This window comes from Vigna unguiculata, chromosome 9, assembly GCF_004118075.2.
Source record: "Vigna unguiculata cultivar IT97K-499-35 chromosome 9, ASM411807v1, whole genome shotgun sequence".
Lineage (NCBI taxonomy): Eukaryota > Viridiplantae > Streptophyta > Magnoliopsida > Fabales > Fabaceae > Vigna > Vigna unguiculata.
The window spans coordinates 17,207,537-17,233,910 of NC_040287.1; the positions used below are offsets into that span (position 1 = coordinate 17,207,537).

The following is a 26,374-nucleotide window of genomic DNA, read 5'->3' on the forward strand; positions in this document are numbered from 1 at the left end:
AAATGACAATTAAAACCTTGAGCCAGATGAAGCTAAATGATGCAAAGAATTTATGTGACTAGGTAGCTACCTTGATACACACTACTTTTCTAATGGCTAATAGCAAGCCTGGCATTATACCCTGCACATTTGTGATATCATGCGTCATAGAGTAAACCTACAACAAGGGACTTGGTGATCAAACAAATAACATAATACTGCTTCACCGGCTGGCAAAGAATATAGCAGCTGAACTTGGAGAATTTTCTCGACTATTATTTTCCAAATATCGAAATGAATTCACTGGAAAACAAATATAATAATCCAATATTACCGAACAAAAAAAATTGTTGTTTCTAGCTTTATAAATTAATCTCTAGCTTCCACATGTAAGTAGTTGTTTCTAAACCTGATGTTCTGGGCTCATTGCAGAAAAGAATTGTATCCAGCCAACCTTCAGGTATATGTATAAAATTTAGATTACGATGTCTTGTAGAACCAAATAAAAAGAAACAAATTTATTGTTAAAATCTTTGTAAGCTATATGTGTGCATGTGTAAACTTCAGAAAATATGCAAAATTCAGTTTTTCTTCTCTATGATTCTTCTTCCTTTACAATCTGTGAGTGTGTGAGAATAGTTTTGGTCTCCAATAAGAAAGTGATATAAAAGAAAGAAATAAAAACGATCAAAGTGTAGATTTGAGAAGTAATCTGACATGATAAACAAAGAAAGATATAAAAAAAGTGAAGGGTAAATTAAGTGTGTTGTATAGGTATTCACGCATATCATTACTTTAAGAAAAAGGTGGAGCAGAAAACCAACACCTTAGGTGAATTATCAAACAAGGATACTAAAAAAATAACACTACCCACAGTAGAAGGAAAAGAGGAAAAAGCTCTAGCTGACGATTATGGAGTTCCTCTAATGTTCTATTTGTCCATGAGAAATATGACATACCTTCTAAAGTGCTTCGTGGTGTAGCATTCTTGTAGGCAAATTTGCATGCTAAGCTAATGCTTTCAGAAGCATACCTAAATTGAAACCAATAAAAATCAGAATATGCAATTTCAAATTATACAAGTTGTATGCAAGAATGTGATGTGGCAAACCATGGGAAGTCCATAGCTATCTAGATATGCAACAACAATGGTAATCTTACTAGGTAAGTTACAGGTAGTAACTGGTATTGTGATTAAGATAATTATTTCAACTTAATCAATTCCACGTTTTCAAGGTGCAGAGTTATGACAATGAGACACAAGAAATGAATATAAATTTGTCAATATGCATATAAAAATATTGACTATCAAGCAATGAATACTGTAACCAGTTTAATACTAAGCAGCCAATGAGACAAAACTAGAGAGCAAAATGAAAAAGACTATTTTATGCTGATACCGATCTGGACAGGCAGTGTAGTTGTGTGCACAATGTTCCCAAATCGATACATCATTTGACCAATTATCCTGCAGAAATCGAGTAAAAACAATAATTAGCCACTTTGATCGAGACGTAATTGTACAAGTCCCAGCATAGCAATAACTAAGTTTAGTATTGACTGCATTTAGTCGATTTACTGCATTATTGACGAGGACAGATTGGATGAGCATGATGACCAACAGATAAAAACCAAAGGATTATGTAAAAGATCTTAGTGTCAAAGAAATTAAGAATCACTTGCAAAAGTGGGTGCATCTTTTACCTACAGCATGTGAGAATACAATAAGATTTCTTTAACTTTGGCATCAAATGCCAAGTGTAGGTATCAGTTCAAACTGCAAAGAATAAATAGAATTCAAATTAAAACTCGTATCTTTTTCCTTAAAAATGGACTAGAATCCTAAATTTTTTTCTTGCCCATATTATCTCTCTCCCAAACACAATGAAGAAAGTAACAAGAGATACAGAATAAAAAATAATAGAGAGTTCCACCACAAGTAAAGTTTCTCTTAAAAAACTATAAATCTTCGTTAAGATACACTAAGAAAAGGGAAAAAAACAATTTCAGTTACTTAATACAGTTAAGTCACGGAAGCGAATACGCCAGTGTTAAGTTATCAACAAACATAGAATCTGATTCTAGACACTTACATGATGGAGATTTATTTTCCTTCTGTACCATCGAACTGTAATTGAATTTCCACCTAGGTCTCCAAGGAAACCAACATATAAGGGCTGCACCAGAAATCAGGAATGAAATAACATATCCTTTCAATTACAAGTTAGCTGAAGAAAAAAGGACTTTTAACCCCGCGATTGTAATTTTCACACAATACATAGGAAATAATATATTGACTAATTACCACCAATGCTTGTGTTAGAGTTTCAAGTTCTCATTTCTCAACTTACCTACCCATAGATAAACTCAAAGACTCTAATTTGCTACTCATGCAAATCCAGGACAAAAGATTTGAAAGCCATAGTTACTTTTTGGACCAAGACTAACTTGTGTTTTTGATAATATTTTAAATAGGAAACAAGAAGAACAAACCTGATGAACATCCCAAACAAAATGTGACAAGAACAGAAGTGCCTCAGTCAAATTATCTGTATTTGATAAAATCAGAACAGAAAATTAAAGGACATATCTTCGTATGTAACTAGAAAATTAAGAATGCACTCTGTGAATGCATGCACATACAGTTTAATTCAGATGAAGGGCCTGCATCAGCTGATTTAAGTTGCATTGTATAGTTGTATATTCCTCCCGTTACACACCTATGTTTATGCTTGGAAGAATCATGGCAGTCTCCTTCAAGAATCATGAGAGTCGCATCATAGTAACTTGGAAAATGCATGGTCATTGAACAGTCTAAAGTCTTATTGGATAAACATCACGGAAAATACTAATAGAAGAAATAAAATAAGAAATTAAAATGAACTTAAAGTGTGTTATCCAAAGTCTTGTTGGACTTTTCCAGAAGTTCACAGTTAAACTTATAGAAGAAGTATAATTCATTTTACCTTCTTATTTTCTATTCATTTAAGTATCTGTTGATAAGTTTATCCAAAGAGAACCTACATATACAAAAATTCCATCAAAGCCAATGTATCAAAGGGCCAAACATATATAAAATTATTATTTTTTATATAATTACAATTTTCATATATATAAGTTAAAGGATTCTTATATGTTTCTTTGGTATAGAGCAACAAGTCTTTTAATTCCTTTGGGACATACATATAACCAACCAATTAAGTTACACATGTTCTCTGGATATCTTCCTGATGTCAATGCTTCCATGTACATGTAATCACTGTTACAAATCAGAATATTAATATTCAATTGTTTGTTCTATTCTAACTAAGTATAACTCCTTAGTATAGTCCAATATTTGTGGTATTCTTATGTAGAGTTGAGCACTTACCATCCAAACATAAAGTCAAGTGCTCGTTTGGCAGTGTCTATATCTTATGTGGTATATGAATATGGCTCAAACCAATGAGTAATTAATGTTATGCCTATCATTCCTTTTTTGCTTTCCTGGATAAAGTGTTTCAAACTTTAATTTAGTGAAAGAGTTATACCAAAGTACTTGAACACTTAGCAATACAAAAACCTAGTCAAATATGAAGATTTAAAGTTCTCATAAAGATTAAAAGAACCTGGAACTGATTCTTATACACATCTACAACAACTGCGTGAGAAAGTAGTAGATTATGTGTAACTATATAAGGTTCTATTCTTGAATCACCACCAAGGCAAGTTGGATCTTACCATTCAGAGCATCGACCTGGTGCAAAGAAAAAAAATGGTGGTGGAAGCACTAAAAAAAACGACTCTTAATGTTGTTCTAACTAATTATAAAAAAAGAAACAACTCTTGACTCCTTCCACATGAAAGCAAGGATGCCTTTTTGAAAAAAAAAAGTGGGAACCAGGCTTTGATGTAGGGTATATGAACCCATAACCACTTACCCTCTCCCACAAAAGCATGGTTGACATTCATAGGAACCAAGTCTGCATCAATGTCATAGAGAAAGGGCTCGGACGAAGGTTCATTGATATTTGTTGTGAAAGTTGTTGAACTATAAGGATGCAAACCATAGTGGGTGCCTTCCAAAATTTTGGTTGCAATGAGAAGTTGTTGTCCCTGGAACTCCTCAAGAGAAATTGGTTTCTTGAACTCTTAGGAATATCATCCTGAACAGACACTTGGTCCAACACTAATTACATGAATGTAAATACACATATATAAAAACAAACTTGTGCATTCATGTTGGTATCGTCCATGTATACTTCACAACCATTATCATGAATAATCTTGCAAATTTCATCAATACCTTCCTCAAACACCATGGGTCGAAGGATATGTTACCTACAATTAAATCAAAATCAAACTAATGTAAACAATGCCTAGGTTGGACAATACCTCAATTAGTTGGTATAAAATACTTCAAGTGTTTCTTACCATAAGGTTCCCTCTTTTCTTTATGGTCTTCTAGTCATGCTCAATTCCTAGAACTATAAATTTTCATAACATAACTCAACTAAAAGGCAAAGGTTTATGAGTGGCTTGAAATCTGATAAAAGAAACATATTATTTATGTTGGACAAATACATATATCAAAGGGATGTACCTTCTTCCGGTAAGAAGCAAGAGCATGCTATATACCAATGGCCACAAGCCCATTATATACCACAATGATGCTAACACTTTATTCATTCTAAAAACCATCATCCTTTTTTCAAATTCAAAAGGTTTTACAAGAAATATGAATCGTTTCACTAACAGTAACCTACGAATTAAGCTCTATTCAAAATATGAATATCATTTTTTCATTTTTTTTTCAAACAATGACTCATCAAAACAAAACATTTCCACTAGACTTCAAAAATGGAAATCCCAAACTCAACTCAAAGTGCCAAACTTAGTTTAAACAAAGAAAAGCTACCATTTTTGTTTTCACTTTATACATTTCTTTAGAGACAACAACTATCTTTTTTTATTGATACAAAATATAATTGAGCTCGAATAATATAAAATTATCATAAACATAACCAAGTTTTTCATATTGAACATTTAATTCAAAGTTGTCAATTGAGACAATCGATGTTTATTCAATCTTAACGATTTTCACTTTACATATTCATTTAAAAGAGATAAGTTATCAATAACAAATAGAGAATAAAAACTAGATACGGACAAATTAGGTCGCACATTTGTTATTCTTTATTAATAATTACAGTAACGTCATGTGCAGAAAATTACAATTCATCCATTTTATACAGATTTCTAAATCGTTATTTTCATCATTAAAAATAGAAAAATAAATGTGTGCAATTTACAAATGCAATATAGAGAAAAAGGAGTTTGAAGTGTAGAGGTAGGAGTAAAAAAAGGAAAAAAAGGAAAAGGAAGAATTAGGTTCACGAAGAGTTTGAAGTAGAAAGAGGGTGACGATGTTAAAGAACATAATATAGGAAGAAGAAGCACATCGATACGACGACAAAACCTTTTGCTCTTACACCATCGACGCCTCTACCATCTACGGCTTCACCGTCGTCGCTCTCCTGCTTCTCAACCAGGTCATCCTCAACGCTGCCACTCGATGCCTATGTCGCATCAAAGGGCTTCTCAGCCACTCGATGTCTCCCCTCTATCATGTGTGACATTTGTGTTTTCTTTGTGTTTATGAAGTTTTACTAGTTGTTCTTGAACATTGATGTTACCGAGTGATTATTACATGAAATTATGAAATAATAGATGTGAATATGATGAATGAGTTGTGTATGATTATTTGGTATGAGGAACTCGGTGTGAGATTATGTTTTATGGAGAAGTGATGAGGTTGTGAGTATAAAAGAGAATAAGTGGAACGAAATAGTTAAAGTTGGATTGTATCTTTGTTTTGAAGTGTTGGATTATGAGAAAGTGTGATAATTGTAAGAGAGTGAAAGTAGGTCTTAATGGAATGGAAAGAGAAAAGTTTATTTGAATTGTTTGTTACATAAGGGTTGTGCTTCTAAGGAAGAAGTGCAGTCCTCACTAGTAGGTTGTTATGCATTGGCTAGAGATATGTGTTGGTCAGAAGCTATCATATACTCTACTAGGCTTACAAGCTCATATAGAGTGTTGTTGCTTAGGTGGTGAGAGTTGAATGAGATTCTTATGGCGGGATTAGGGGTGGGACCACTAATATGGCGATGCCATAAGTAACTTACCCTGTCTATATGAAATTGATTCACGTTGGTTAGGTCAAGTGGAGCTAGGGTCTTTGCCACAATCCACTTTTATGACAGGTGCACAACTTCTATGTTTGAATCAATGCATAAATCCGGATAATTTAGTTTAGAGAGTCTGCAATTATATGTTTGGTATTTCTTTTTATTGTAAGGCTCAGTTTTTTGCCCTAAAGTTTTAAGGGCTAGTCTTTAATCTGTTGGGCCTAAGGGCTGGCCCATAGGGTGCTAAGGCCCCTAAAGCTGTTAGGGTCTCCCATTCAGCCCTCACTTTTGCAAACTGTCCCTCATATGCTCCCCTTTTTCCTTTCAGAGCTCTACTAGGATTTAGCCGTCAACCTTCTTCAAGTTAGCCCATGCCAGGTTTCCACTCCACGTAAGTCATTCCTCAGCTCATGCTTCCCCTCTCTAGGCCTATTTTCATATTTACAGTAGGATTTTGTAGTAAGCTCGGTTCCTAACTTTGTTCCCCTGTCTTATTTAGGTCAAAAGTCTGTTCTTAGAGTTGTCATGCCCACTTTTTAGAGTCGAGGCATTTTTAGTTATTCCAAGTAAGAGAAGCTAGAACCTCTTCTTTAATGCGATTGATGTTTGTCTTGCCTTGTTTCATGATTTATAATTGGTGTGTTGTGGATGAACTGTTAGATTGCTTGTATAGTTGTTTGGGTGCGAAATTGTGGATGCTACAGGGAGAACAGTGGCGAGACCTGTTACTCTCGCCCAAGCGAGATTGACTCACCCAGGCAAGACATGCAGAAGCAGGCCAGGGTTACACTCGAACTCTTGCTCAGGCGGAGAGCTCTTGTTTTGAGCGAGGCACTATCTCGCTCAGGCGAGAGACATTCGCCTATGCAAGAACGCATGGGAGCCTGTGTGTGCTGCTGTAGTCTTAGCCCAGGCGAGGGGTAGTCTCGCTCAGGCGAGGGAGGGCTCGCCTAAGTGAGTGTGTGAAAACCTCCCATGGCCTCTGTCACGATCTCGCCTAAGCGAGAGTTTGTAGCTTGAGTGAGGGGACTCTTCTCACCTGAGCGGGGACCTCTTACTTGAGCGAGATCCGCTGCAGGCCACGTGGTTTTCTCCACTTGAGTGTCACGGATTATGAATTTATTTATTCACTCTATTTAAAGTGTGTGGCTTGTGAAATGCATGACATATCTTTAATTATAAATTTGATGGAGATGTTGGTTCGATCTTGGGAATGTAAAATGAATGATATGGCTAGTAATTAAAGTGGCATGGTATTGGCATGAGGTACGATTTTATATTCATGGATTGAGAATGATGAGTTGGTATGGATTCATCAGGAATATGAATGAGGTTGATTAAAAAGGGTTGGCATGTGATATATATATATATATATAAATATATATATATATGCATGATAAATCTTTCTTGATTGATTGAGTATGATTGGTATGTGGTCAGTACGTAATTCCTTGAAAGCTCTAGGTGAGATTTCAGGTTCGTGCTTCAGTGGTCGGGACGTAATTCCATGGCCCCTGTTAGTAGGAGTCCATGGTGGTGCCCCATCTATATAATTTGGTAAGGATTCAAGGTAAGGTTGCATCCTGACGCTCTAGGGAGTCAGTTAGTCTCACATAGAGCGGACTGACTCTGATGGTGAAAGTAGCAGGAGGCAGTGGCGGATCTTGACCAATAATTATGGGGGAGCCAAATTAATATATTCAAAATTTTGAAGTTGTATTTGATATGAACACCATTTTAGATACGCTCTCCTAATTTCATTCTTTTTACTTATTGGATATTCTCATATTTGAATATGTTTTCCTGTATAGTATTGTTCCAAAGAATTAATATCAAATTCATCATCACCAGTCATTTTTGTAATCTTAAGAAATGACTCCTCCAATTGAACAATTGGATTATAAGTACGATATTCTGATTTTTGTAAAGAATTTGAATTTGTTTTCATTTTCATCTTCGTGGGTAGTTTTCCTTTTATTATTTTTGAAAAATAAATACAAATTCTTTTACTCTTCATCAATTGACCTATTTTTTTAAGTTTGAAACGCAAAAATAGTTTATCATAATCTAATGAAAAATTCAAAGATATAACTAATAAAAGAAAACTCTAATAATCAAGTCATAATTGAAAACTCGTTATGAAAAAATACATAGTACATTATTTTTTCTTCTATCTTAATAAAAAGTGAACATACAAAGGCTCATGAGATAAAAAAATAATGCTAACTATAATAAATTATAAAATTATAAATTACAAAATTTTAAAATAATAAAATAATAAAATAATATAGGTGACAAGTCAGCAAAGTGACATGGAAAGATAATAATTACGTCAGCCTCTTAAGAGTCATATCATCACATTAAAAAAAAAGTTAACATCAGAGACTTAATTATTACTCAATGGATCACAAAAATTTATCGCGACTCAATTGAAAGTTCTCAAGTTTATCAAGAACTTAAAACATAATTAAGCCAAAAAAGAAATAAAAATACATAATTTAATTTTTATTAATTTCTGTCCTACCGCCACTGGCAGGAGGCCTGAAACTCATTAAGGGCTAACATTGTGGGTAGGGGATTGAGACATAACACTTGTACACTTAGCTCGGGGGTGAGCAAAGAAATCCACCACAAGTGCAAGCATCCGCTGAATCCGACTAAATTATACATATCCGGATGAGTCGAGTCGAGTCTTAGTGTATTGTTTGGAAGGTCATAACATGCTTGGATGATGTATGTATATTTGACTATGGAAGTATATCTGATTGCATGATAAAACTATTCTTTGTGGCTCTAGCTTACCCTTCTGTTTGTTTGTTGTGTGTTCTATATGTGTGGTTCTTCTCTTTTTGCGATGATCATCAACTTGTTGATGTGAGCAGATGTGAGAACTACCCGTGGTCATCAGGGTGACGGAGGTCTCGCTGCTTAGTCGACTGGACTTGGGCTATGCTCTCTATGTCTTTTGCTAGGGCTATGGCCCCTGTACTATATTGATTAGTATTGTGTTTCTGGTTACATTAGAACCTATACCTGGTATTGTATTTGGCATCGTGGTGTGCCTTAGGACTTTTCTTTTATAACTCTTTAGATATCTTTAAGGAGTGAGTCTTTACTCTGTATCTTTACTCGTATTATTATATTGTGTGACGTGTCCTTTAAGTAAGTTTATTTATTAAATGAGACGTTACATTTATGAATGCTTGAAATATGTTATTTTATAATGTAACAAGTTTAACTGTTATATGATTATTTATGTTATAAACTAGCTTATGCTTGCACTATGTGTCTCTTGTTGTTTGTCTTTCTTTTGTGATGATCACCTATTCGGTGGGAGCAGATGAGGTTGTAGGTTTAGAGACACCTTTTGAGGATGAGGAACCATCTGTTAGGCTAGTGAAAGGTTTCTAGGAGTTGTAGTAAGTGGTTAACGTGTGTATAGAGCTTGGTTAGTTTTAGTTTGTTTGTATAAATGATATATTTTTACAGTCCTATCTTCTGTAACACTGTATTAATATATTTTATGCAATGAATAATTTGTTTTGAACATTATGATGAAACATCCTAGTTTATTAATATATTTTTTAAGTTGCTGAAATTGAGATATTACATATTAAATTATTTCATATTTTTAATTTCTTTTTTATTTATATTTGTATTTTTTGTATGGAAGTTATTTTATTTTTTTTCTCCATTTTTTTTATTTATTTATATTTATTTTCCGACTATAAGTACATAGAATTTATTTTACTTTTTTATCTATTTATTTTATTTTTAAACTAATTTTTCTATACTATTTTTTATTCTTAATTTTATCCTTTTATAATTTCTAATTAATCGGTCATTTAATAAAATATTAAAGAATATCTTGTATTTGAATTATGATTTTTTATACTATTTTTTTATATTTTATCTTTGTGATTTACGTTACCAAAAGATACTAGAAAATTTGTTTTATTATCCATTTTATTTTGTTAATAAGTATCCTAAAACTTAGTTTTTTAATCATTTGATATTTTTAATTTATTTTTTATTTGTATTTATTTTATTATCACGGGTGAATGGAAGTTATTTTATTTTTTTATTCATTTATTTTATTTATTTACATTTATTTTCCTGCCATATTTGCATAGAATTTATTTTACTTTTCTTTTATCTATTTAGTTTATTTTTAAACTAATTTGCCTATACTATTTTTTATTCTTAATTTTGTCCTTTTATAAATTTTATTTAATTGGTCATCTAATAAAATATTAAATAACATCTTATATTTAAATTATAAATTTTTATAAAATATTTTCAAGAAAAGAAGATACTATAAAATTTAGCCATTTTATTTTCTTGCCAAATGTCATAAAAGTTATTTTTTTTAGTTATTTGATATTAATTACTTTTTATGATGTGTTCATGATGTAATTTTACCTTTTTATTCATTTATTTTACTTTTTTATTTTATTATTTATATGTTATTGCCATAAGTGCATAGATCTTATTTTAGTTTTCTATCCTTTTAGTTTATTTTTAAACTAATTTACCCACACTATTTTTTTATTCTTTTATCCTTTTATAATTTTTAATTAATTGGTCATTTAATAAAATATTAAAGAATATCTTGTATTTGAATTATAAATTTTTATACTAGTTTTTTCACTTTTAATTTTATCTTTGTGATTTACACTGCTATATAAGAAAATAAGATACTAGAAAATTTATTTTATTATACATTTTATTTTTTGACAAGTGTGTTAAAAGTTAGTTTTTTAGTCATTTGATATTTTTTATTTATACTTGTTTTGTTGTTACATGTACATGGAAGTTCATTTGCTTTTTTATTCATCTATTTTATTTTTAAATTTTATTTATTTTTTTCTACATATGCGTGGAATTTGATTTTATCCATTTAATTTATGTTTAAACAAATGTGCCTATATTATTTTTTATTCTTAATTTTATCTAATTAATTCGTGATTTAATAAAATATTAAAGAATATCTTATATTTAAATAATACATTTTTATATTATTGTTTTCATTTTTTATCTTTGTTATTTACAATACCATGTAAGAAAAAAAATATTAGGAAATTTATTTTATTATCCATTTTATTTTGTTAACAAGTGTTCTAAAATTTAGTTTTTTAGCCATTTAATATTTTTATTTTTTTTTCAATTATATTTATTTTGTTGTCACATGTGCATTGATGTTATTTTATTTTTTTATTCATTTATTTTATTTTTTAATTTTATTTATTTATATTTATTTTTTCGTCACATGTGCATAGAATTTATTTTACTTTTTTATCCATTTAGTTTATTTTTAAACTACTTGGCCAATATTATGTTTTTATTCTTAATTTTGTATTTTTATAATTTCAAATTAATTTGTCATTTAATAAAATATTAAATAATATCTTGTATTTGAATTTTAAATTTTAACACTATTGCATTCATTTTTATTTTTATCTTCATGATTTATACTGCATATAAAAAATTGTCTCTCTAAAAAGTTATTTTATTCTTTTGTTCATTTGATTTATTTTTAAACTGATTTACTGTAAAAATAAGAATATATTTCAACTTTATCATTCAAAATATTTTTATCAATTTCCAAATGTCAAATATATATAAAGTTAAACAATGATATGCATTCCTTTAATGTATGCCCTTACACCGTAATCATCATTAGAAAAAGATTCTTAACATATTTTTGATATACCTATTATTTAATAATAACTTATATTTAAAATATTAACTTATCTGTTATATACTATTTTTTTTATTCTCAATTTTATCCTTTTATAATTTATAATTATTTAGTTATTTAATAAATTAGTAAAGAATAACCTTTATTTAAGTATTAATTATTTTCTACACTATTTTTTTTTTCATTTCTAATTTTCTCTTTTTATGATTTCTAATTATTTGATCATTTAATAAAATTTTAGAAAAATATAATTTATTATTTATTTCTTAAAATAATATTATTTAAAAAGTAATACATATTTATTAATAATACAAATTGCTTATAATGCCATATAAAAAACTCTTTCTATAAAGTCCCAATTTAATAGAATAATTCTAAGAAATAGTCGCACGTTTATAGTATAAAATAGAGCCATAACATAGAGTACAAGGGAAATAACTTGTTACCAGTCATTATGATCCAACATATTATTAAAAAATAAAAATAGATTAAATAGCACATAACTGACATACATAGAACCTAAACTCAAGTCCTTTTACACAATCAAGTATTCTCAACCATTTAAATTAGTACTTTTCCACGTCATACATGTTAGAATTAAATGCCATAAAGGCTCCTACTACCCGCATTTATTAATTAATTAATTAATTATTTAAATTTCACTGGTCTTACAGAATACGACTATAAATTCTTCTACCACTGAGATCTTTTTCTTCTATTATTCGCTTGCCTTTATCAGATAATTCTGATTCACATGACATTTTGCTCCCATCCTTCAGCTTGATCCATACTCGATACGCCACCACTGACTTTTCTCTTTGAACCAAAGGACACTAGTACGTTGGAGGATCACATCTCCTAAGAATGAGATTAAGAAAAACCCTAATTCATCCTTGAGATTATGTCCCAACCTTGCAAAGGAAACAATTCAAATTGGATTTGAATTTAAATCCTTTGATCACCATGAAACACATGACACACCTGAGTAAACTTCACTTGATCGCAACTGTAGCAAACCACTGTCTCAACTCCCACTCCCTCTTGTAGGCAACCATGACTCCTTTACCATACCGGCGACAGCAAGAAGTATATGATCCCAAACAAAACCAAACCCATATCCCAAGCACCAATTTTATACCTTGTATCCTTGAATGGGATCATTCGTGCTACCACTTCAACACCAACCATTGTAGACACCCTTTCAACAACTCAAATATTTTCTTTTCATTTCCCACATCATTGTGCTCTGACATTATTGGTTATCCTTCCATACAAGAATAATCTTTAAAGATGTGTATCTCCTTCTGGTACCGAAACCTTCCATCTTATATCCAAGGTCAAACGTTCTGCTTATGTGAACTACTTTTCCTTGAAACATCCTACTATCAACTGAGAAGACCAAGCATCTCCTTCTAACTATTGAACAGAGTATGGAACCTTTATACCACTTCATTCTTATCCACAAATTATTTTTCCCTCTACATAGGGAACATCATTTTACCTGACTGATCCGTGAAATTTGCTCCATCTTAGCCTTCCACTAGAGATTTTTCCTCTTTTTACACTTCACAGTCTTTGTCCTTCTTAGCTTGCTCAATGCCAAGCAATCTCACTATTTTCTACAACCTAGGATCTACCAATTGCTCTTCTTCCACCAATCCAAGAAAGCACTAGATATGGCCATATGATAATATCCAATGATACTTCTCCTAACACTACGTGATCTACATAACTCTGAACATCAACATTGTTGGAATGTAAAGCCAAGTTGATTTCCTCAAACGTTTGTTACGCTTGCTGTAACATCCCTAAGGAATATTACTGATATTAACTAAATAAAATTCGAATGAAAATAAATGCCGCATTTAATACAACTATTTCCCAAAACACGGGAAATTTAAAACTTTAATAAATATAGCCATAAAACCAGGAGTCCATAATTCATAAAACCGAAATAAAAGTCAATGGCTCCCGAAAGGGTTACATAATTTTCTCAAAGCTAAAAATATAAACATATATATACATATACAAAAATATCCCCTGCTAGCCCTCGCTCCGAGTCTAAGCATCTCCTGGCCCACCTGTCACATCATCTGCTCCCGGATAACAAGTCATCCGATCATCGCCAGACACACACAGAAAGGGTGAGCTATGCACAATATATATAAACAAAACATGAATATAAATATGTTCCCCAACCCAAAATAACATAACTAAGTATCTCATTATCAAATTACCCAACCATGACCTCATAGTCCTTCATGAGTCATATGCATGAACTAGATCTTGGGACTTCACTATGCTCCCACGAAACTAACTCATTCGTGGTCCAACCCTATGACCCTATCCCACTCATAGTCCTGCCCTACAGACTCCTCGTCTGTAGTAAAACATCCAAGTCTCACACTTGGACCATAGCACGCATGCAATCACCATACTATGGACTCCTCGCCCAAAAGTAGTTGACGGGAACATAACAGTTCATTGCCCATCGTGCGCCCGACACATGCAATCACCATACTCAGGACTCCTCGCCCATTAGTAGCCGACAGGAACTCAACCAGTTCCATGTCCATCATGTGTCCAACCACCGAGCACATCCCAGATCCCTATTGGACTTAGTCCTTCAAGCCCAAACACCACACCACATGCATATACAACCTAACCTTAGTATAACAGCTAAAACACACCCACAACCACATAGTAACATAGTAATTCGCATAAACTCGCTTAAGCTAGGGATTTCTCACCCAAGCTAGACCCTCAGTCTCGCTTAAGCTAATCCACCTCGCTTGAGCGAGCTTACATCATTAACAACAGCACGTTATCTCGCTTAGGCGAGATCATCTCTCGCCCAAACACCCATTTCAATCTTGCCTAAGCTAAAATACAAGCAAAGCACCACACATGACCAAGCCATCTCGCTTAAGCGAGGCCATGTCGCCTGGGCGAGACTCTAGTTCGCTCAAAACCCATAAACTCCTCGCCTGGACGAGAAGTCGCGCTCAACATGCGTAACTTCAACACCATCTCGCTTAGGCGACCCTCTCTCGCCTGAGCGAGTGTATGTGTTGCTCAAACCCAATCCTCGTCGCCTGAGCGAGACGTTCATGTGGCAATAGGGTTTGCATCCCTGTTAATCTCGCCGAGGCGAGCCTAGCTCGTCTGGGCGAGAATTACAGGTCCCTACACTGATTATGCACGCAACAGCAGCAACCAAACACCAATTTGCACTCCAATTCATACCAGTTTAGTTTACCCATATTTCAACAACACATATGCATAATTTAGACTACATTTGGTTCCCAAAACGTCAAGCACACACAGTTACATCATATCCAATGCATAATTCCATTATATTAATACATTTGGGTCTAAATTCCAATACCACAGCACCAAACCCACAACCCCCAAAATTCATCTCATATTCAACACGAAAATTCATCACACAAAATCAGTACACTCAACAAGTATGACCTAAAGCATGCAATTTCGAGTTCAGCTCCCCTAACCTGAATTCTTGATCGAATTTGCGAAAAGACTAGGAATTCCTTGGTGCACCAAACTCTTTGCTTCCACCTCTCTCTCTCTCACTTCGTCCTTGCACTCTCAATTCAGTCTCTCAATCTCAAATTTCACTCTCCTCTCTATAGGCAAAATGACCAAACAGAAACCATATTTTCACTTCAATTTTGCCTTTTATAAGTGCCTCAAAAAACGAGTTTGGCTTAATGGCTATTCTATTCTAGTAGGTGATTTTTCAGCACCTAATGATTACCCTTCTGCTAGGTTTTCTTTACCCCTTCACATTCATACCACAACTAATGGTTAGCAAAAATAAAGCTTATTCTTTGCCCATCAAGATTTGAACCCGTGACCTTTCACTTATAAGGCCAAAGCACAACCACTATGCCAAATTCACATTTGGTGATACCCTCCAATCAAAAACAATTTATATCATCAATTCCATACTCATACATATTATTAAAAATTAATAATAACATAGCAACACATAATTGTCATACATAGGAATTGAACCCAAGTCCTCTCACGCAATCAAAATACTATCAACCACATGATCTAGCACTTTTCCACATCATACCAACCAACAATTAATGCCATAAAGGCTCTTTTTACTCACATTTATTAATTAATTAATTAATTAATTAATTAATTAATTTCACGGGTCTTACACTTGCATCCACTGATATCTTGCATTGTTCTAACCTTTAGGTTCAACTTCTTTTGGGAAAACTTGTAGCATCTGCTTCCAAGAACCTGTCCTTGAAGCTCCCTCTACCCGAGCCTTGTTTTATGAACTATAACATATTCTCCCAGTCTACTAACCTAAACATAACTTTCCTCACTCAACGATATACATCATACAACAACTTCCTATCTTAGAGGCAAGAAGTTGTCTTAGAGGCCTCTCCCAAACCTAGTAAAGGTAAGCATGCCAAGTTGACATTGAGTCTGCTTTCCTCTACCGTCATAGACACCAAACACATACCACGGAGGCACAAACCAAACAAACTAGAACATACAAAGCAAAACTCCCTGATCTGCTGGCAACCAAACCTTTTGTTTGTCACATTTTCTTTCGCCAAACCATTAGAATTAAGAAAGGAAAACAACCTTTGATTTAGTTATGAGTGTGCCCCCTCATTACTTTATCAAGACATTTTTTGTTCTTAATACTTTCGGTTCCACAGACATAATCGACTAAACTTGAATACTTAAGCCTGTGAGACATGACTGACCTACAACCCTCAAGTCATCCTAAGGACGAACTACTCTGATACCATAAATGTAAAGTCCCAATTTAATAGAATAATTCTAATAAATAAAACGTCACATGTTTATAGTATAAAATAGAGCCATAACATAAAGTACAAGGGAAATAACCTGTTACAATTATCCAAATACTAAAGGGAAAACCAAAGGCACAACACAATGCCATTAGACATAACTTAAACATGAGATAGTTTAACTTGAGAGTGCTCATATGAGCAAGGAGTTGCAAAAATAAAACAATTCGACAAAAGGTGCTCAAAAGAGGATTAGCTACCACACTCAAAACTAGACAGCAGCATCACCACCATCTGAATGATCCCCAAGAATCTCCATGTCTGCTCACACCAATTATTTGGTGATCATTGCAAAAAAGGAAAATCCAAACAGAGAACATAAACACAGAGAGAAAGGGTAAGCTAGAGACAAATAATTTTTTAACATATAAAAGAGCAAGCAATTTATTAAACAAATTAGAAACAGGTAATTCAGTAAGCACACAAGGCATGTGAAGGCAAACAATGCAAGACCCTCAAACTCAATTATTCTGATACATATAAAGAAATCGGATTCACTGGATGATTGCACTTGTGGTGGCCTCTACTGCTCTATAGGGCCATTGCCAATGGGTTTCACCCTACCACGCATAAGGTTAGCCTTCAATCATCTAGGGCCATTATCCTGCCAAAGACTAGGGTCTCCTACTACTCTCACCACTTGAATCAGTATGCTCTATGTGAGACTAATTGATTCTTTAGAGTTTTAGAATGCAATCTTGTTTGACTCCTTATCTAATTATGCATACTACAACACCACCATGAAATCTCACGAAGAGATTCATGGAATTACGATGTCACATCCATGTTCTCACACCATATTCGACATGTTATCCCATGACATCCAAATCCACCACCAACCAACCAATTCATAAATCATTTCATTTCATACCAAGCAAGTCAATATCCCATGAAACATACACAATCACATATTCATGCCTTTAAGTGTAATTGAATCAATCCACAAGTTAAAATAAGGAATTAAAATTTTGCAGCAATTCTCGCTTAAGTTAGACTGATCTCGCTTAAGTTAGAAATTCTCGCTTAAGTTAGACTGGTCTCGCTTAAGCTAGCAATTCTCGCTTAAGCTAAACTGATCTCGCTTAAGCTAGAAATTCTCACTTAAGCTACATTGATCTCGCTTAAGCTAAAATTTCTCGCTTAAGCTAAACTGGCAAATTTTCACTAATTTCAGCATGAAAAACCTAAAATCCCAAACAACAAAAACTAAAAAAAAAACACAACCACATTCCATAACACATTGGCATCATACCTTATGCTTTTAAAAGGGTAAACAAATCAATCATGGGAGCATACTAGCATTCAAACAACTCTGTTATCAATCTTGCTCAAGCTAAGGAGCTTTTGCTCAAGCGACAGGAGCCTCTCGCTCAAGCAAAAAGTTCTCGCTTAAGCGAGGTTGAAATCATAGGACATTATGAGGGTTTGCGAGTTCTCGCTTAAACGAGGCCTCCTCGCATGAGCGAGATTAATGTCGCTCAAAACTGGAGCTCGTTGTCTAAGCGACAACTCGAGCAGAACCTGGGGTGAACTTCTTGTTAATTTTGCATAGGCGAGGGTTGCTCGCTTGGGCGACAACAACAAAGCTCTTTCGTGCTCACGCATGCAAACCAAAAAAGTATTACCAAACAACATTTCAACCATTTCCAAGCAACCACAACAACGAGCAAACATCATAAACATGATTTAAAACTAGAAACACATGCAATAATCATAAAAAACTTTAAACCCTAGTTTCTCTTACCTGGACAGATGCTAGCAATCAACACAAACACTCCAAGAAGAGCACCACAGCTCACAAGACAAACTAAAGAGCTAGAAAGTACGAACATAAGGGCGAGAATAAGTCTCTAAGGACAAACCCAAGATAGAACCAAGGCAGTTAAGCTGGAAAAGGAAAAAAAAATGAAAGGTCGAAGTTAACTAACATGGAAGAAACACGTTCTGCTAGCTCGAGGGAGGAAGAAGCTTATGCCCTAGCAGAGCTTTTGCTTCAAAACTATAAGTGAGAGGGGAAACTATTTTTGGAAATATGAGACAAAATGAGAGTGAGTGATTGAGAAGGGTTCTAGAGTACTAAGGTTGGCTGATTATAGCCCTTATTTATTAAAGTTGAGTCCATTTACTTAAAACAAAAGTGGATCTTACACTTTCCCATATGATTTTTTTTTAATCAACTTAAACCATTATAGGCTCAATAAAAATTATTTCAAAAATTAGTTGATTTTAAAAATGAAAAAATAATTACCTCTTTTTTAATATGTATACTTAGATACAATTTAATCATAATTAAAGTTTTTTTTTTCTGATGAGATAACTTATATTTAAATTATTAAAAAAAATTCTTATTTCTTTCGTTCTTAATTTTACCCTTTCATAATTTCAAATTATTCAGTATGTAGAATTTAAATTGATATTATAAGGAGTATACAAACGAGAGTCAAGAAATGAAAGTCATAATATCATTGTCCATACCTAATAAATAAATAATTACACTAAGCACATCTACATAAAATTTTGTATAAAGATTGCATTTAATAACCCATTTCAAAGGGTTAATATATATATATATATATATATATATATATATATATATATATATATATATATATATATTTGCAATAAAAAAACACCCTCCGTGATATTACAAACTTTGTTTTATATTTTCTTTAATTCATTTTAGGAATGTCATTACAAACCAATATTTAAAACACCAATTATATCTAATAGTTTAATTTAAGCAATAATAATGATAAATATGCTTAGAAATATGTCACGGTGAGCATTTAAATTTAGTAGTTAAATATACCAAATTACAAAATTCAAAATTATTTTTTTCAAATTTTCATATGTAAAAATAATAATTTTCTCATATAACTAAAAAATTTGGTTTTTTGCTTTTGATTAATACTTTTTTTATTTGGTACTCTAATATCCTATAACTTATTACTGTTATTTAAAGTTGAATTTTTTTTGTCAATCAATATAGTTGATTATTAGAAAAAATAGAATATTTTACACAAATTTCTTTGACATAATAAATTAAAAGTACACTTTAATCCATATTACATTCTTAAAAATTATTTTTGGAAATAAGTTGATTTTTAAAATAAATGAATAAATAATTCTTTTAATGTGTGTGCTTACACACATTTTAATGATTATTAAAAGTTTTTTTAACATATTTTTAACATATTTATTGTGTTAAAAAATACTTATATTTCAAATATTAATTTTTTATATATAATATTTTTTCTTTTATGATTTTTAATTATTTAGTCATTTAATACAATTAAATTTGTAAAAATATATTTTACTTTTATTTCTTAAAATAATATTGTTTAAAAAATAATATACGTTTGTTGATAATAAAATATAAAAATAATGATGAAATATTTTTTTCTTAAAAAATTTATCAATAAAAAATATATTTATCATATTTATATTAAATAATAATATAAAATACTATTATTGATTTTTTTTCTTTAGTGTATAAAAATTAAATTAATTTTATCTAATAAAAATTAGCATTAATCATATGTACACAAAACTTTGTATAAGATTTTAAATAATTATATTTATTAAAAAATAATTAAAATATTGTATTTAATAATTCATTTCAAATGTTGAAAATATATATTTGTAATAATAAAAAAAGTTACACTACTTAATATTCTGGTTTTTGTTTTAGTTAATAGTTCATTTCAAATGCTTAAAAAAATATATTTATAATAAAAGAAAGTATACTTCTCAATATTATAATTTTTGTTTTAAATTCTCTTAATTCATTTTTTTTACTATTTTCAACTTCAAAATGTATGAACTTATAATTTTAGGGGATATGTATATTTTTAGTCCCGAAATAAAAAGTAAAAACTAACAAACTAATTATCTTAAAATATACCACTAATGTATTTATATTTTTATTAAATTAGTATAAAAACATACATTAAATATACATTGATTAAATGAGTTGTGAAACATATACTAGATAAGAATAGAAAAAAATTAGACGAGTTTAACAATACACATTGGATAATTTTGTCCATACACTGATTAGATGCGTCTATCCTGATACTAATTTGATGAGTATAGCAAAAAAGATTAGATGAGTCATTTCGTTTATTAATTAAACAAATATAATAAAAAATATTAAACGGGTCTTGCAATACACATTTTCCATACACTAATTAGATTAGTATAACAAAAAATGTTAGATAAGTCTAGCAATATATATTAGACAAGTTTGTTCATATACTAATTAGACGAGTATAGCAAAAAATATTAGACAATTCATTTCATTCATTGATTAAACAAGTATGACAAAAAATATTAAACAAGTTTATCGATTCACTAATTAAACAATAATAATATTGTTATGAATTAATGGTCGTCCATTGATTTGATACAGTTACTCATATGATTGATATGATTGATACTCATATGATTCATTACTCTTTATGTAAATATTGTATTAATTATTTGACTTGTATCCTTTATGGGTTATCATCATGCATCTATAAATAAGACTCTTCCTATGAATAATATGACACACAGAAAAGTTGCTCTTTATTCTCTCATTATCTATTCTTCTATTCTCTATATTATTCTCCCTATTATTAGCTTTATTTTGGCTAAATTACCCTTTTGGTCCCTCTATTTGTCATGAAATTTCATTTTGGTCCTCGAGTTTTTCGTTGTCTCAATTTGGTCCTCATATTCTTAAAAATGACTCAATTTGGTCCTCACCGTTAACTTTGACCAGACGGTGTTAAAGTCAATGCCACGTGTCGATTTCTGGTTTTTTTAATTTTTTTAATTTTAATTTTTTTAATTTTTTTTTAATTTTTAAATTTTTTTTAAAATTTTTTTTAAAATTTTTTCTTTTTGACACGTGTCACTTCATAGTCGTGCCACGTGTCAAAGTGACTCAATTTGGTCCCTATATTTGTTTTTAGTTTCAATTTAGTCCCAATTTTTGTAAAAATGAAGCAATATTGTCCCTCCTTAGATTGAGACTCAATTTAATCTTTATATACAACTTATGATGATATTCTTAATAAAATTGACATTTTTATTAAATATTTATAGAAATATTTTTAAATAATTTTTTTTAGTTTTATTATTAAACAAAGTTAAACCCCAAACTTAATTTCAAAAATTAACAATTTTTTCATCATATATAAAGGCATCAAGTGTATCATATTATACAAACTTGGTAAAGATTAAAAATCAAATAACTTGTCACACATAAATTTAGGAACTAAATTTCAAGTTCAAAACAAAATCAAAGTCTAATGTTTTGTGTAGAATTTAAAGTTAATTTAAAATATTTATAGAAATATTTAATAAAAATGTTAATTTTAGTAAGAATATCACCATAAAATTTATAAAAAAGTAAATTTAGTGTCAATTTGAGAAAGGACAATATTGCTTCACTTTTACAAAAATTGGGACTAAATTGAAACTAAAAACAAATATAGGGACCAAATTGAGTCACTTTGACACGTGGCACGACTATGAAGTGACACGTGTCAAAAAGAAAAAATTTTAAAAAATTTTTTAAAAAAAATTAAAAAATTAAAAAAAAAATTAAAAAAATTAAAATTAAAAAAATTAAAAAAACCAGAAATCGACACGTGGCGTTGACTTTAACACCGTTTGGTCAAAGTTAACGGTGAGGACCAAATTGAGTCATTTTTAAGAATATGAGGACCAAATTGAGACAACGAAAAACTCGAGGACCAAAATGAAATTTCATTACAAATAGAGGGACCAAAAGGGTAATTTAGCCCTTGGTGGGGAGTTTTGTGAAAAAATGAAATTCGTGGTTTTTGAGATGTGAGGGTTGGAAAGGCCTCCAAATGTCCCCAAATGAATACCATGAAATTCTTGGTGCACAAAAGTTTTGAGTTGGTTGGGTTTTGCACATGGCTAAGGTTGGCGGTGCACCACGGCATAGCTAGAAGGTTTTATAGCACGTTATCAGCACCATGCTCCAACCAACTGGTTAGTGGAAGTTTTTTCTCTCTGAGGACAATGTTATGCATGTCTTAATCGAGGCTCTTCCTAATCCTTTCTTCATTTACAATTTTATCTTATATTGTTACTTTTGTCATAAGAATGGTTTGACTTTATCAATGTTCATCTCTGTCTGATTATTATTATTATTATTATTATTATTATTATTATTATTATTATTACTATTATTTGTTATGCTAATTCTAAACATACCAAATCTTAAAAATTTTGAATTTGTAGAATTTGTGACTCTTGATATTACAAGGAAGAATTAGTTATATTGGATATTAAATGTTGAAATACCTTTAGATGCAATGGGTACTGATGATACTATTAAAGAAAGAAATAAAGCATCTGAGCAACTAATTTGCTCATGCGATAACAATATTGTGAAAACAAAAATTTCACAAATATTATGAATTTTATTTCATGTCTTTGTACGGGTGAACAAAGCAATGAAGCTTTTGATGAAAAATCATGAGACTCGCGCAATTGGTTCTGCTCCATTCCCAGAAGTGAATGCAACAATAAATATTATGAATTTATTTTATGTCTTTGTATGGCTAAACAAAGCAATAAGCTTTTCATAGAAAAACATGAAACATGTCCAATTGGTTCTGCTCCATTCCCATAAGTGAATTATAGTTTCATGATTGTGATATTGATTATGGACGTGGTTATAAAGGAAATTTCAAAGACACATTTTGTCACGAGAAGTGGCACAATAATGTGAAAAAGGGAAAAGGAAAATGTGAAAATATTGACAAATAAGATGAAAGTATATATTATCATTACGGTGATAAAGGCCATTTGAGTTGTACATGTCGTACACCAAAGCATCTTACAAATAATGAGAAGAACATAGAAACGAACTTTACCTATGAAGATGGTGATTCTGATTAGGCCATATAGATGCTACTCATCTTTATATTATTATTTTCTTTGCTAAACCAAATGGAAGCATTGATTACCTCATTGGTTATGAGAGTTTGAAAAAATCTCATAATAATATTTATGTTTGGCATGATCAGTTGGATGATTTATGCTATGCATATATTAGTACAATTAAAATGCATGTCATGGTAAACTAGAAGTTTACGAATCAAAATGAATTCCTTGTTTGGTATGATTAGTTGGGTCATCCTGGATCTTTTATAATGCGAAAAAAAATTTGAAAAACTCATGCGGATGCCCACTTAAGAGTCAAGAAACTTCTTTAGACCAATGCGTTCTCATGTATTATACGTTCACAGAAGTTGATAATAAGACCATCACCAGAAAAATTAGAAATGAGTCGATCTCATTTCCATAACGAATACATGGTGATATTTGGGGTTCAGTACACCCACCATGTGGATCATTTATATATTTCATGGTTTTGATTGATGCATAAACTAGATGGTCACATATTTGTTTATTATCAACTCACAATCAAGTATTTGCAAATTTATTAGTACAGTTAAGAGCTCACTTTCCAGATTATTCGATTAAAAAAATTGTTTTTATAATACTGGTGTAATTACATCTCATGCTTTTCATGAGTATTTTATATCAATTGGAATTGAAGTTGAGCATCCAGTAGCACATGTTCATACTCAAAATAAACTTGTGAAATCATTACTAAAACCTCTAAAATAGGTTGCAAGACCATTACTTATGGGAGTTAATCTTCCAATGGCTACTTGGAGATATGCAATTTTGCATTTGCATTATTGATTTGCATCTAGCCAACAAGTTATCACAAATACTCTATTATGCAGTTGGTTTTTGGTTAGTGACCTAATATTCTCATGTAAGAATTTTTTGAGTGTGGTGTATATGTTTCAATTCCCCACCAAAAGGAACTATGATGGGTCTTGAGAGACGATTGAGAATATATGTTGGATATGATTCTCCCTCAATAATAAAATATCTTGAACTACCAACAAGAGACTTATTTACAGTTTGACTTTTCGACTGTCACTTTGATGAATAAGTTTTTCCAACATTAGGGGGAGAAAGAAAACAATTGGAAGGGTTAAATATGTTTTTGGTCCCTCAAGTTTCAGTGAATTTTGGAATTAGTCCCTCATCAAAACTTTATACCAATTTAGTCCTTCATCTTTTAAAATGCGTGAATTTAGTCCTTTTAACCAAATTTTGTTAAGTTTATCTGACGTTTCAAGCACATTTCATGATAGTATTTAAGTTAACATTGAAGCAAAAATGTGTCAAACAGTATAAATAATTTAAATACTATCATGAAATGCGCTTGAAACGTCAGATAAACTTAACAAAATTTGGTTAAAAGGACTAAATTCACGCATTTTCAAAGATGAAGAACTAAATTGGTCAAAAGTTTTGATGAGGGACTAATTCCAAATTTCGCTGAAACTTGAGGGACCAAAAACATATTTAACCCCAATTGGAAAAGAATATTGGTTGGAATGAATTATCATTATTTTATCTTGATCCTCGTACAAAAGAATGTGAACTAGAAGTTAAAGGATAATTCATTTACAAAATTAGTCAATCAATTATCAAATGTTCTTACTAACAAAAAGTGTAATAAAATCAAATATTATCGACTGCTAATGCTCTGAGTATATTTGATATTAATTCATAACACGCCTGAAGCGTGGTAGGCTTGTTAATTCCAAAGACATGTTTAAAGTGTGGTAGGCCTATTGGTTCCAAAGATAAAAACTCTTGAATAAGAAAAGAGCTAAAATGCAAGATGACATAATTGAAAAGGTGGAATCTCAAAAGATTCATTTGACATAATTAATGATTTGGTTCCAGAAGAACCTCAAGTACCTGAAATTGTTTAAAATGATGAGATCTCAATAAATTATGCCATGAATCATATTATATGGAACCAAAATGTAGTCAACATTGACGAAACTTTTACATATAATATAGCGATGAATGTTATGAATGACAATGAGAATCAATAACCAATGATAATTGAAGATTGTCCACAAAGACATGATTGGCCAAAATGAAAATACGCATATAAGCATAATTAGATTGGCTTGCTAAACGAAAGGTTTTTGGACCTATAGTTCGAAAGTGTGAAACTCGTTGGGTACATATGGATGTTTGCGCAAAAATCAAATTAAGAATGATGAAATTGTTAGATACAGTTGGTTGTTCAAGGTTTTTCACAAAACCTAATATTGATTTGTGAAAAGACACATTCTCTAGTGTTGGAGCAATAAGATTGCAATATTTGATTATCCTAGTTACACAACAAGGTTTGTATTTACATCTAGTGGATGATATTACAGCCTATTTGTACGGTTCTCTTTAGAATCATATTTATATGAAAATCATTGAAGGATTTTATTTGCCCACCAAGGCAAATTTTAAAGAGGGTTATTTAATAAAATTGAACAAGCCCTTTTTATTGATTAAAGTAATCAGGACGTGTGTGGTATAACTATCTTATTGAGTACTTATTGAAAGAAGGATATAGAAATGATCCTATTTGTTCTTGTATTTATGTGAGAAGATCCAAAAATGAATTTGCCATAATTATTATTTATGTAGATGACATAAATATCATTAGAACTCATAATGAGCTCACAAAGACAATTGATTGCTTAAAGAAAGAATTTGAGATGAAGAATCTTGAAAAGACAATTTTTTTATGA

The 26,374-nt window shown here is 31.3% G+C and overlaps 1 protein-coding gene across 1 annotated transcript; it reads right to left on the reverse strand.

The window, feature by feature from the left end:
- Positions 1-202: 202 nt before the first annotated feature.
- LOC114163500 (endonuclease 4-like) lies at positions 203-2,779 on the reverse strand. Its single transcript, XM_028047808.1, has 6 exons — positions 2,623-2,779; positions 2,473-2,528; positions 2,073-2,156; positions 1,380-1,480; positions 939-1,012; positions 203-282 (listed from the first exon to the last, which is right to left on the reverse strand). Exons 1-6 carry the CDS (start codon positions 2,777-2,779, stop codon positions 203-205), a joined length of 552 nt encoding a protein of 183 aa, XP_027903609.1.
- Between the last annotated feature and the right edge of the window lie 23,595 nt (positions 2,780-26,374).

What these genes read in the sequence shown, in the direction of transcription:
- LOC114163500 (XM_028047808.1), bottom strand. Translation starts at nt 2,779, where the DNA reads ATGCATTTTCCAAGTTACTATGATGCGACTCTCATGATTCTTGAAGGA. An exon ending in TTGTTTGGGATGTTCATCAG is followed by an intron (nt 2,157 to 2,472) that starts GTTTGTTCTTCT and finishes TTTCTGGTGCAG; the next exon opens with CCCTTATATGTTGGTTTCCT. An exon ending in GGAAAATAAATCTCCATCAT is followed by an intron (nt 1,481 to 2,072) that starts GTAAGTGTCTAG and finishes TCTCGATCAAAG; the next exon opens with TGGCTAATTATTGTTTTTAC.